The sequence below is a fragment of the Halichoerus grypus genome, chromosome 4, assembly GCF_964656455.1.
Source record: "Halichoerus grypus chromosome 4, mHalGry1.hap1.1, whole genome shotgun sequence".
Taxonomy (NCBI): domain Eukaryota; kingdom Metazoa; phylum Chordata; class Mammalia; order Carnivora; family Phocidae; genus Halichoerus; species Halichoerus grypus.
This window is the reverse complement of record NC_135715.1, coordinates 248351-261812: the sequence shown is the minus strand read 5'-3', so window position 1 is coordinate 261812 and position 13462 is coordinate 248351. Positions and strand designations below refer to the sequence as shown.

At 51.9% G+C, this 13462-nt stretch overlaps 1 protein-coding gene across 3 annotated transcripts in view; it reads right to left on the bottom strand.

Moving 5' to 3' along the window:
* RASA3 (RAS p21 protein activator 3) overlaps nt 1-13462 on the bottom strand; it is a 116676-nt gene that overhangs the window by 67389 nt on the left and 35825 nt on the right. For 2 of the 3 annotated variants that reach the window (XM_036092946.2, XM_078070051.1), the window contains exon 2: nt 1111-1228. In XM_036092946.2, the coding sequence (XP_035948839.1) occupies nt 1111-1228 (118 nt within the window). Of the gene's footprint in view, nt 1-808; nt 830-1110; nt 1229-13462 lie in introns of those variants that run through there. The other variant, XM_036092947.2, reaches the window with a different exon arrangement.

Genomic DNA, 13462 nt, shown 5'->3' with positions numbered 1-13462 from the left:
TATGGCCCTTGGCCTCAGGGGCACCCCCAGTGCTGCGGGCCCCGGTGCAGACAGAGAATGAAAGGTGTCTCCACATGTCAGGAGCAGGAAATCCCTAACAGGTTTGTAAAAACAAAGTTCAGTCAGTGGTCAGAACGCACTCTTTGTTCCCTCTGAGAAGGAGCAATATGCAAGGATATAATTCTTCTGCTAAAAGTGTTCTCAAACTGAAAATAGCTGTTTGCATGGATCCACACAACCCATAATTCTAACCCTGAAGGTGGAGTCACGGGCTTCCTGGGGATCCTGCTCCACTCCATTAACCACTTGATGATAAACGTACTTGCTCAGGACCCCACTACTGGCTTGTTGGCTTCACGTGGGCCGCCAACCATGATCCCCACCCCCGCTAACACGCCATTTCTGGGTCCTCTCTCCCCACCCCCTATGTAAACTGCTGTCAGGGTGCCCTCACCTCCTGTCCCTGGGGTGTGGTCCGGGGGCAGCATCCCGGGGAGACTGTCAGAAACGCAAATTACGGCCCACTCCACACGTCCTGGGCAGACATCTGTGTCTCGACAAGCCCTCCAGCGGTGAGTAGCCTCAGCAGGTGACCTTGAGAGGGGCTGATGTGCTCACCACGTAGCAAATTCCTCAATCTGAGGACCTGTTAGGTGCTGCTCCTTCTGACTGGACCTTTTCTAACGCTATCAATGAGCATTCTCCAGGCCCCCTTTCCTCAGTATTACCTCCATGCCCATCTCAGATAGGACTCTCTAGAAAATTTAAAGGAAGGTGGTAAAAAAAAATAAGCTTCCCAAATCCTCACCTCTCAGAATGTTCGGTACACACCTTCAGCTCATCTCTGACCAGAAGATGCCCGCACACGCCCCAGCAGCAACAGCTCCCCATGCACCTGCAGGCTGCTCAGCCCTGGGCAGCCCGAGCATCTGGGAAGAACATCATCTGCCAGCAAGACGGCAGTGACAACTGTCCTGGACACGGGAGCCCGTGTGAATGATCCAGCGCCTGGCTCACGCCGAGCGGCTCGGACAGTGGCAAACGGCGCCTGTGTTCAGGGTATTTGCTACACAGAGGAAACGGATCAAGTAAAGCAACAGCCGACATTACCAGAGTGACTTCTCCACAATCTTGGTCCTGAAAACCTCCTCCCGGTCCAAGTTCACAGTGCAGTAGCAATCTCGCATCTTGTTTGGCCCCGGGTAGGTGGGAAGATTTTTGGCTTCACCTAAAAATCAAATGTAAATATACCATCAACTTAGCATAGAATTATTTCGTTCCCTTGCTAATCACAAGCACATTTCCAAATAATGAATTTATTTCATAGCAATGCACCTGCTTTCTCTTTTGTACACTCATTAGGTCTTTATAATGTCTTTCTTGCTACCACAAGTCAAATATCAAAGAGAACAGCATGTGCGATGTTAGAATACAAGGTAACATACACATAACCTCCAAAAAAATTGATAAAAGTAGGAATCCATTAGCCTACGAATTAGGATTTTATTCACATTAGCCCCCTTAATTTTTTTAATGTGTAAATTATGTAAGATACATATAACTTAAAATGTATCATCTTAACCACCTTTATGTATAGAGCTCAGTAGTCTTAAGTATATTTACACTGTTGTGCAACCAATCTCTGTAACTTTTTCATCTTGCAAAACTGAAACTGCACCCACTAAACACATCCCCATTCCCCTCCCCCAGCACCTACCCTTCCACTTTGTGTCTGTGAATCCGGCTACTCTAGGTAATTCACGAAGTGGGATCATTCAGTATTTGTCCTTCTGTGACTGCCTTATTTCACTCAGCACAATGCCCTCAAGGTTCATGCGTGTTGTAGCAAGTGTCAGGATTTCCTTCCTTGTTAAGGCTAATTGATATTTCATTGTAGGGATGGACCACATTTTGCTTATCCATTCATTCCCTGGGTCGCTTTTTTATTCTGAATTTGATTTGACATTATTAGGTCAAAGTTGGGGCAATAATTAAGGAGAAGGACTCTTTTTTATTGACAAAACTATGGACTCCAGCTGTTTATTTTTTTAAAGATTTTATTTATTTGAGATAGAGAGAGAGAGTGAGCACACAAGTGGGGGCAGGGGGAGAAGCAGGCTCCCCGCTGAGCAGGGAGCCTACTCGATCCCAGGACCCCGGGATCATGACCTGAGCTGGAGGCAGACGTGTAACGACTGAGCCATCTGGGCAACCCTCCAGCTGTTTCAATACAGAGCAATTAGCCAGTTAGAAGTAAGTCCCGAGGGGAGACCTTCTGTAGGTCAAGTGTCCCCCTCCCACGGCCCCTCCTCCACACGGAAGGAGAAACCTCCAGGCAGCAGCATGCCCAGCCGGCCCTGCAGAAAGCACCACAACTCCTCGACTCCTCGTGGGACCCCGGGTCTGCCTAGAGACCATTACCAACACCGCAATCTAGCGTCCTCCCCTGGAAGCTCACAACTAGCACGAACAGCAAGTTGACAGCCCCATTCACGGGCAGCTTGGGACGCAGACGCCCAGGTGACGTCTCCTCAGACATACTCTTGCCTCCCAGAGGCCTCCCCTGTCTCCGAGGCTTCCGGGGCGCCTGCAGGCAGCCGGCCCAGCACTCGGGAGACGGGGCAGTGCCGAGAGCCCCCACCGTGCCAACGACCCTCCAGGCACAGCTGGTAGCCCCTCTGGCACCACGAGGCACCAAATGGCCTCATTCTTGTCAAAACCGAAAAAGCAACAGAACCGACCCAAACCAGAGCACGAGCTCTGCAGAACCCAGCACCAAAGCCACCCAGGGCACGCACCCTCCTCTGCACAACTCCCAACAAAGACAGCCGTTCTAACTCACGTGGAGGAAACCAGCTCATTTAAAAGATGCCAGTTTGCAAATGGGCCTGCCAGAGCCTCCAGGAGGGCAGAGACGCACTCAGCTTGTTTGAAGCTTTCTTGACCTTTCATTTAACGTCGTTACGGACCCCCACGCAACAGGGGATCTGTAGTCACCTTATTTCTGACCAGCGTGTCCCTTCAGATTTCTAAGAGCACCAGCGGTAATCAGCGCATGTGGTCCCTTCCTGCACACAGACAGAACATGAGACCTGATTCTCCAGGCCTCAGTTTCCCCCACTGTAAGAGCAGGAGAGCACACGAGCTCTCCAAGGCTCCTCCAGATCCAGGAAGTTTTAATTTAAAAAATTCCAGGGGTTTTTCTTTCGGGAATCATCAATGGCTCTTAGCAGGTGAAGAAAGAGAAATAGCAATGTTTTCTTGTACAGCCACAACATTATAATGCTCCAGAACACACCATGTCTACATGAGTCGAGCACGTGAAAACATGGCCAATCTGGTAAGAGGCACGCGAATCTGAGCCAAGCTTCAAGTCAGCTGTAAGACTTCCGGCAGATGGGAAAGGTCATGTGCACAAGCCTGCAGGTGTGTGACCATATTCTGCAGGCGCCAAAGGGTACAACAAGGTTCACGGGCATCTCCAGAGAGGGGGCAGGTGTGAAGGGGCAAGAGGAGCCGATGCAGGGCTCCTTCCGCCAAGCTGACCTGACAAGGCAGTCACTTCACACATGCCAGGCCCAAAACAAGCACTTTCCGTCTTTCGGTTCTGGTTTGGGAACCGATTGCTTTCGCAGCATTCACAAATCTTTAATCTTAAAACCTGCCTGACATTGCGGACTTCCCAGCTGATACCTTTATGATGGGAATCAGGGCTTACCATGCTTCCCTTTGGAATTTTTTTTTTTTTTTACAGCAAATGAGATATTTAGTTCCAAGTTCCTGTGTTTCTTAAAAGGAGAAAAGAAATTTGTTTGAAAGTCTCATGGGAGATGATCGTTGGTAGAAAATACAGAACTGGGATTTTGTTCCTGTTTATTCTCCAAAGAACCTCAGAACACAAGCAATAGTCGCTGACATTCCTCAAGGTGCGTACTGGGAGAAGAGAAGGGAAAGATGAGCCTGAACAGGAGACACCTGACCCGGCGAAAACGCCGGTGTGTGAACACAGACTGAGCCACATTCCCCCCACACCCCACTGGCCCCAGGTGGGGGGCCGTGATGACAGCGCCACAGAGAACCAGTGGGCTGACCGGAGCCGACGCTAACAAGCCACTCAAGCCAGGAGGTCTGGGAGCAGCGGGCGGCACCCCCAGCCCCGTCCTCTGCCCAGGGTCCTTACTGTTGGGCGCCTATCTGGACCAAACAGGCTGAGAGTGAGGAGTTTCCCCGAGTCTCTGCTTGCTTGGAGCCCTGCCACAGACCGGGGTGGGCCTCTCAGCTCTCGGGTGTCCCACCCTGACCATATTCAGAAGAGATTACCACTCCTTCCACGTTGACTACTTATCCCAAAGGCTAGAGGTCATTTCCTGGCCCGGCTGCGTATTATGGTGCCTTTCTGTCCCTGAGGAAAAACATGTCCCTCTTCCCAGCACGTGGAGACATTTACATAGGAAAGTAAGGCTGTCCCAGGTGCTGAATTATGTGTTGAATGAACGGATGAATAAGCGGCCACCAGGTAACAGAAAAGCAATCCTTGGTTTCATTCTAAGAACCAAATTAGGATCATCTTCATGACTCCTTCTCCTACTGACCATGTCTGGAACGTACGCTACACGCCAACCAGATCTGACGAAGACAACACATCTGGAACCTGGTTCTATCTCCAAACACCTAATCTACTAACAGAAGTAAAAGGCAGCCCTTAAAAAACGGTAAACAAAAGACACTGAATGAACAAACTCTGGTTCTTACATCCAGGAACCAAGCCCTGGGTAAGGAGGACAGAGGTTGTGATCTGAAAGCGTCATTGTTCCCGAGCCACCACTGGTAATGATTCTTGTGCCAGAAAAGCCAAACCCTCATCCCCTGGGCCTTCCGCTCAACCAGAGAGAGAGAAGACCCACATGTGGACACCCACGCCTCGTTGCTGCTGGGGGGCGCAGTCCAGCCTGATAAAGAAGCCTCTGCCCAGTCTGGATGGCCTCAAGGGTGCCAAGGAACAAGGCCGTCCACACCTGAAAAGGGTTGTTGGAGGCCATGGACCCCGACGCCCTAGGAGTGATACTGGTGACCATGCTCAGCCGTGTCACCTCCAAGGGGTGTGATCTTGTTTGCTGCCCTCCAGCACCCAGCACAGAGGCTGTGTGCCCTCAAGATCCCCAGGAAGAGAAGGATGGAGGAAGGAGGGAAGAAGCATCATGTGGACTGAGGGCTCTACTGACTAAGAACCCTCCTTCCAGCTGTGAGCCTCGGGGTTCCTCCTCCATGTCTCAGATCCACCACAGCCACACGCTGCTAGTGGGCCCTCCCCAGCCCAGTGGCCTCCACTTGTGGAAGGGGGACATTTTGGGAGAATTTAGGCAGGTCACTCTGGTTCAGAATACTTAAATGGGCCCAGATTCTGGTAGCCAGCGTAGCTTATTATAACAACATAAGAGTCTATTTCCCAAAAAAGATCAATTTTATGACTAAAATATTCTATTTCCCTGAATATATATTTTTGAATATATTTTCAAACACCTTGATATTAAATAAAACAAAACTCCATAAAAACAGACAAAACTGGATTTCTAAATCAAGTTATGAGCAGCCCCCCCTACTGCACACTCATTTAGTTTGAAAACTCCATGCTGATCTGCCTGGACCCCACAGCATCGGACACCTGCATCCTCTGCCTCCGAGGATCGTGACCCAGGAAGAACTACTGAATACACATTTCAGCTTTCCTCCAAGAGGTATTAGGGGCAGGTAAAAGACAAGCATAAAATAAGGCTGTTCACAGGGCGCCTGGCTGGTGCAGCTGGTTGAGCGTCCGACTCTCGGTTTCGGCTCAGGTCACGATCTCAGGGTCGTGGGATCGAGCCCCAGGTCAGGCTCTGTGCTCAGCAGGAAGTCTGCTTGAGGATTCTCTCTCTCCCTCTGCTTCTTGTGCATACCACCCCCCCCCATTAAAAAAATCCTTAAGAAAATGAGGCTGTTCACATGGAAATTAAGAGTTCAAAACATAATGAAAAGAAGGAAAATTATATCTATCCAGCCCCAACATGTGTGACTCAGTGATCAGTTGAGCTCCGAGTTCCCTGGGAGCTAAGCACGAATGGAAATATGGCTGAAGGCACACTTCTCAGAATTTACTTGGAAAGGAAGCGCACCAATCCCCCGGGGGAAACACTGTTCTAGAGCAACCCTCTGCTAGCCTCATACAGGAGGCAGGAAATGATGGGCTGGGCAGGCGTCCGTGTTCGTTCTCTAAGAGGTGCAAAAACATGCTTCACGTGGCAACCTCTCATCCCGTCCATCACAAGGAGCAGGGCACAAATTACAAACGCTGTGAAGAGTCTCAGCAGAGAGGTGGTGTGAACAAGGAGGCTCTGCATTCTGTGCCCCATCCATGCTTACCGTGGACTCGGACCAGCATTTCCACTCCTAACACCGACTCATGGCTGGGGCTCCCAGAGATACCCGGATGGCCCACGTCCACGGAAGGAGCCTGGTAAGATGCCCGGAGGATGACAGCAGAGCCAGCCCCAGTCCTCACTGGGACGCTGCCGAGATCCTCAGCCAGGCCTCCACCCTGAGACCCACAGCCTCCAGCCACACGGCCTGCTCGCTTGTCTCCTCCCTCCTCCCCGTGGAACCTGCGACATGACTGGGTCTCCTTTCTTTCTTTGCCTCCAGCATCTGAAACAGCACACTAGTCTGGCAAATAGTAAGCATCCTGTAAATGTTTGCTCAAATTAATAGACCAGTACATATAAGAATAAAATGACCAGCTGGGTAGGGATTTAGGAGTGCTGATTATGCACTTCAGCTTTCAAAGACCCTGCCAAATACCCAAAGAGAGACAGTCATGGGTTCCTCTACCCTCCTGCCCCTGAGATGTGAGCCCAGTGTCCCCCCTTGGGGTCTGGACTGTCCAACAGTGACTGGGCAAGGACAGAGCCTTGTGGATTCCACCTGGTCCCTGGGATAAGCGCTGCACCATGAGCCAAGAAGTGAGAGCCCTGAGGCCACTGCTGGAAGGACAGCACGAATGTGGGCAGGGGCTGTCCGAGCACAGATGACCTCCCAATACTTTTATGGACCCACAACACATGAGGCACACATTGGGGACCTGCAGTCCAGCCCATCCACTAGCAGACTGCGACAGCCCCATCGAGGCCTCACGGTACAGAAGCTTCATCCAGCCAATTCCAGCCCAACCTATGGGCCCCAAATCCCTGGCCCCAAAGCTGTAGGACACAAGTTGTTGTTTCCAAGCCTTAAGGCTGTGAGGAAAACTATACCAGGACACACACAACGTCCTCCGGTTCAGAAGCTCCTACAGGACTACCCAGGACACACACACAGTGTCCTCAGGGTCAGGAGCTCCTACGGGACTACCCAGCACACACAACGTCCTCCGGTTCAGAAGCTCCTACAGGACTACCCAGGACACACACACAGTGTCCTCAGGTTCAGGAGCTCCTACGGGACTACCCAGTACACACAACGTCCTCCGGTTCAGAAGCTCCTACAGGACTACCCAGGATATACACACATGTCCTCAGGTTCAGGAGCTCCTACAGGACTACCCAGCACACACAACGTCCTCAGGTTCAGGAGCTCCTACAGGACCACCCAGGGCACACACACAGTGTCCTCAGGTTCAGGAGCTCCTACAGGACTACCCTGCACACACACACACAGTGTCCTCAGGTTCAGGAGCTCCTACAGGACTACCCAGGGCACACCCATGTCTTCAGGTTCAGGAGCTCCTACAGGACTACCCAGGACACACACACAAGCCCTCAGGTTCAGGAGCTCCTACAGGACTACCCAGGGCACACACACAACGTCCTCAGGTTCAGGAGCTCCTACAGGACTACCCAGAGCACACACATGTCCTCAGGTTCAGGAGCTCCTACAGGACTACCCAGGGCACACACAGTGTCCTCAGGTTCAGGAGCTCCTACAGGACTACCCAGGACACACACACATGTCCTCAGGTTCAGAAGCTCCTACAGGACTACCCAGCACACACAACATCCTCAGGTTCAGGAGCTCCCACAGGACTACACAGGGCACACATGTCCTCAGGTTCAGGAGCTCCTACACAACTACCCAGGACACACACACATTTCCTCAGGTTCAGGAGCTCCTACAGGACTACCCAGCACACACAACATCCTCAGGTGCAGGAGCTCCTACAGGACTACACAGGGCACACAACATCCTCAGGTTCAGGAGCTCCTACAGGACTACCCAGCACACACAACGTCCTCAGGTTCAGGAGCTCCTGCAGGACTACCCAGGGCACACCCATGTCTTCAGGTTCAGGAGCTCCTACAGGACTACCCAGGGCACACACATGTCCTCAGGTTCAGGAGCTCCTACAGGACTACCCAGGGCACACACATGCCCTCAGGTTCAGAAGCTCCTACAGGACTACCCAGGAGACACACACAGTGTCCTCAGGTTCAGGAGCTCCTACAGGACTACCCAGGGCACACCCATGTCTTCAGGTTCAGGAGCTCCTACAGGACTACCCAGGGCACACATGTCCTCAGGTTCAGAAGCTCCTACAGGACTACCCAGGAGACACACACAGTGTCCTCAGGTTCAGAAGCTCCTACAGGACTACCCAGGAGACACACACAGTGTCCTCAGGTTCAGAAGCTCCTACAGGACTACCCAGGAGACACACACAGTGTCCTCAGGTTCAGGAGCTCCTACACGACTACCCAGGACACACACACATTTCCTCAGGTTCAGGAGCTCCTACAGGACTACCCAGGACACACAACATCCTCAGGTTCATGAGCTCCTACAGGACTACACAGGGCACACATGTCCTCAGGTTCAGGAGCTCCTACACGACTACCCAGGACACACACACATTTCCTCAGGTTCAGGAGCTCCTACAGGACTACCCAGCACACACAACATCCTCAGGTTCAGGAGCTCCTACAGGACTACACGGGGCACACATGTCCTCAGGTTCAGGAGCTCCTACAGGACTACCCAGCACACACAACGTCCTCAGGTTCAGGAGCTCCTACAGGACTACCCAGGGCACACCCATGTCTTCAGGTTCAGGAGCTCCTACAGGACTACCCAGCACACGCATGTCCTCAGGTTCAGGAGCTCCTACAGGACTACCCAGGGCACACACATGTCCTCAGGTTCAGGAGCTCCTACAGGACTACCCAGGACACACACACAGTGTCCTCAGGGTCAGGAGCTCCTACAGGACTACCCAGCACACACAACATCCTCAGGTGCAGGAGCTCCTACAGGACTACCCAGGGCACACACATGTCTTCAGGTTCAGGAGCTCCTACAGGACTACCCAGGGCACACACAGTGTCCTCAGGTTCAGGAGCTCCTACAGGACTACCCAGGACATACACACAGTGTCCTCAGGTTCAGGAGCTCCTACAGGACTACCCAGCACACACATGTCCTCAGGTTCAGGAGCTCCTACAGGACTACCCAGGACACACACACGTCCTCAGGGTCAGGAGCTCCTACAGGACTACCCAGGACACACACACAGTGTCCTCAGGTTCAGGAGCTCCTACAGGACTACCCAGCACACACAACGTCCTCAGGTTCAGGAGCTCCTACAGGATTACCCAGGGCACACACACAGTGTCCTCAGGGTCAGGAGCTCCTACAGGACTACCCAGGGCACACAAACAACGTCCTCAGGTTCAGGAGCTCCTACAGGACTACCCAGGGCACACACAGTGTCCTCAGGTTCAGGAGGTCCTACAGGACTACCCAGGAGACACACACAGTGTCCTCAGGTTCAGGAGCTCCCACAGGACTACCCAGGGCACACATGTCCTCAGGTTCAGGAGCTCCTACAGGACCACCCAGGGCACACACATGTCCTCAGTTTCAGAAGCTCCTACAGGACCACCCAGGGCACACACACGCCCTCAGGTTCAGGAGCTCCTACAGGACTACCCAGGGCACACACACATGTCCTCAGGTTCAGGAGCTCCTACATTAGTAGGTAAAGAGTCTTTCCTCTTCCTTTCCGTCCAGGCACACTGGTGATAATCTGAATCATGGGATTAGTCCAGTGACAGAATGTCTGACACCATGCAGCCATCACACTATCAAATCTGTCACAGCCCTGACGGCCAGGGAGCCATGTGCTGTGGGCACCATGGGGCAGCCACAGGAGATACTCTGCTGCGCCCACCAGGTAAGTTTTGATTCTGATTCCACACACATGTATCCCAGATTGGAGAAGAGTAAAAGAAATGTGATAGACAAGCACACAGGGCAGGCCAGACAAAGGAACAGCCCGGTCTGCAGGGACCTTTGACGGCTGGGGCAGCCAGAGCCACCGGTGGTTGTGCCCAATCCCTTCCTGAGCGGTCACTCTAGCAGTAAGGGAGAGCAGAGCGTGTCCACCGTGATGAACCGTGCTGGCTGGTTTTACAACCTCAGGATCCAACTATTGTTTTTAACGTTTCTTAACAGACCAACAGACTCGAACAGAAAAGTTAATGCCCCTGAGTGAGCATGCAGGGGTCCACTGGGTTGCTGCCACAGCCACATCAGAGAAGGGCTGTACTCTCACCGGGTCTACACCCAGGATCCTGAGCAGGGGCACCCCTGCTGGTCCTACAGTTACCTTCCATTTACCCACTAGAGAAAGGTGCCCCTGCCCTGACCTTTATGTTCATTTGTCAGGGAGCTGAAAGGTTCTGAGCCTGTGAGTGGAAGACACTTTCCCATCATCAGCCAACACTGTCATGAAAATACACAGATCTATGGCCCCTCAAAGTGCTGTGACCTCAGGCTGTGGCCCCACTGAACATCCTCTGCTGGGTGCTACCCTCAGGTCTCAGCCCGGGGCGCCCTCAGTCGAAGATGGCAATGAGACAGTTCTAAATTTTGAGTTAGTGGATGCCATTTAAAAATAAAGAGGTTTCACATTTCTTTCAAATCCTTTTGAAAACTCAAGATCCAGCCATGCTGGCTACTTCCGCTTGTTGCAATGGTTGTGGGTCTGGTGGGGGCGGCCCCTCTCAGGGGACACCTGCCTGGCCTTGTGCATTTGGGGCCCTCCAGCCACACGTGTGGATCTGCCCTCCCTGCCCCTCAGGTGGTCTGCCGGGGCCCCACTCTTAAGGACGCCAGTCTGTCATCAAGGTGCACCTGCCCTGGAGTTCTCCACCCCTCCCCCCCCACACACAACACGAGCAGCATCTGGGGCTGGAAGACCGCCTGTGGCAGGTCAATAATGAAACTATAGGGTGTGTGCTTCCTCCACACCTTCTAGCACGGTTCTGCTCCCCAAAGTCTTTTGCTCTCCCATGCTTTGTTTCTACTAGTTGCTTTAGGAATCTCTAACAGGTTATAGTAGCGGCACAAGGGTGAGGAGGTAGCTGAGGAGGGTGAAGAATGTAACAGGAACACAGATGGCAGGAATATGCTGAGATTTTTTTTTTAATGCAGGAAACTAAAGTGAGGTACTATGGAAACTTCTGGAAGAGAGAGGGCCCCTGGACACTGGTGAAGACCAGGATCCGAGCTGTCCCCAAGCTGGGCCTGAGCCCTCCTAGAACATTATCCCTGTGCATCTGCACAGTAAACAGGAGGTACCAATAAGCAGGGGCCACACAAAAGAGAGCACACAGTCTTCAGGATGCCCTCAGCACCACAGGAAACCTCAGCCTGGGAACGGTTTTCACCTGGCACTCCCACCGCCAGAGGAGTTATCATGTGACCTAAATAAGAAACAGGAAGAAGGCAGATCACCTGGGAGAACACCTGAGAGAATACCCGAGAGAACACCTGAGAGAACACCCAGGGGATCACCTGAGAGAACACCCGAATGAACACCTGGCGAATGTCTGGCAGTGGACACCAGGGCCACAGGGCCACAGGGCCATGCCCAAAGCCTGCTGTTTCCTCCCATCAAGGTGTTTATACACTTACTTGCTTGCACGTGTACATGTCTGTGTATGTGTGTGTATACATGTGTTTTGATTTCTGCTTTTTCTTTTAGCAGCTTTATTGTGATAGGATCAGCATACCATAAAATTCACCTGTTTAAAGTGTACAATTCAATGTTTTTTAGTACATTCATTAGGTTGTGCAACCATCCCCACAATCAGTGTTAGAACATTTTCATGCCCCTGAAATAAACATGGACCTATTAACTGTCACATCCCTCCTGCCTCCCCCCGGCCCTGGCAACCACTAACCTACTTTCCATCAGTTTTGGCTCTTCTGGACATTCATATAAATATAAACATATCACATGTGATCTTTTGAGTCTGACTTTCATTCAGCGTAACGTTCAAGGCTCGTCCACACTGCAGCCTTGTTCCTTCTCCTGGCTGAGTAATATACCCCTATATGGATGCTGCATGATCTGTTCGTCCATTCTTCAGCGGACAGACTTTTGGGCGATGTGCATAGTGCTGTGTGGTATTTGTGTACTCGCTTCTGTGCCGACATGAGCACGCCCAGGAGTGGAGGTGCTGGGGGATATGGTAACTCTGGGTTTAACTGTCTGAGGAGCCTCCAAACCGTTTCCCGTGCCGCCCGTGACACTTTACATTCCCAGCGGCAGTGGATGAGTTTCCACGGACATACGACTGCCTGTCTTTTCAATTATACATTTGCTTGGAATCAAAGAAATGCCTGTTTACCATTTTTTTGTTTTATGATGGCAAAATGGGAGGGGAAGAGGGTGATTGTGGCAACAGGTTTATGAAAACAGTAAATACTTTGGGCGCAGGTTTTTGCCGCTCCCCGCACGGTGGCAGGGTGCACCGTTTCCGGCCAGGAGAGCGAACTCCCCCAGCCCTTCACCCACCGCAGCACGAGCGACTCTGGGTTTATGCTGCCCGTGTCCAAGCGCTGGCTCTGAAGACTCTGGAGGGCCCGGCCTGACAGGCAGGCGTGTGATGCCATGGGCACCTCTGCGGTCCGCTGGAACCACACAAACCAAGTCCACCCGCGTGCTTCCGGCCTGCCGAGCCGGCCCCAGGGGGTTCCTTTCCTGGGGACAGCGTGAGGTTCCAGAGGCTGGGCTACTGCGGCTCACAGCCTCAGCGGCAGTGGAGAGAGATGGAAACATTCTGTGTGTGTAGGTTTCCATTAAAATATTTTGTTTATATAGACGCTGTTTTGCTGTTATTGCTCAGAAGTACCCATAACGCAGCTGTGGGAATCCGAGATTGAATGCGACAGTCTTCCTACAGCCCAGGCCCAGCCACAGACCCAATCCCCAGAAACAGTCACATTCACTAATTTCTGTTTCTTACATCCTGAGCAAGCATCATCAATGTAAACAAGAGTATCAGTGATGTTTCTCAGCTGATCAATTTAAAATCAGCTGCTGACTCCCTGCTATGAAAGATGATTTTTTTACGATCATTTTACAATGTCAAGTATTCAACATTCCGCCCTGTTCTGTACCTATCAATGTCTTACCTATTGTCTCTGT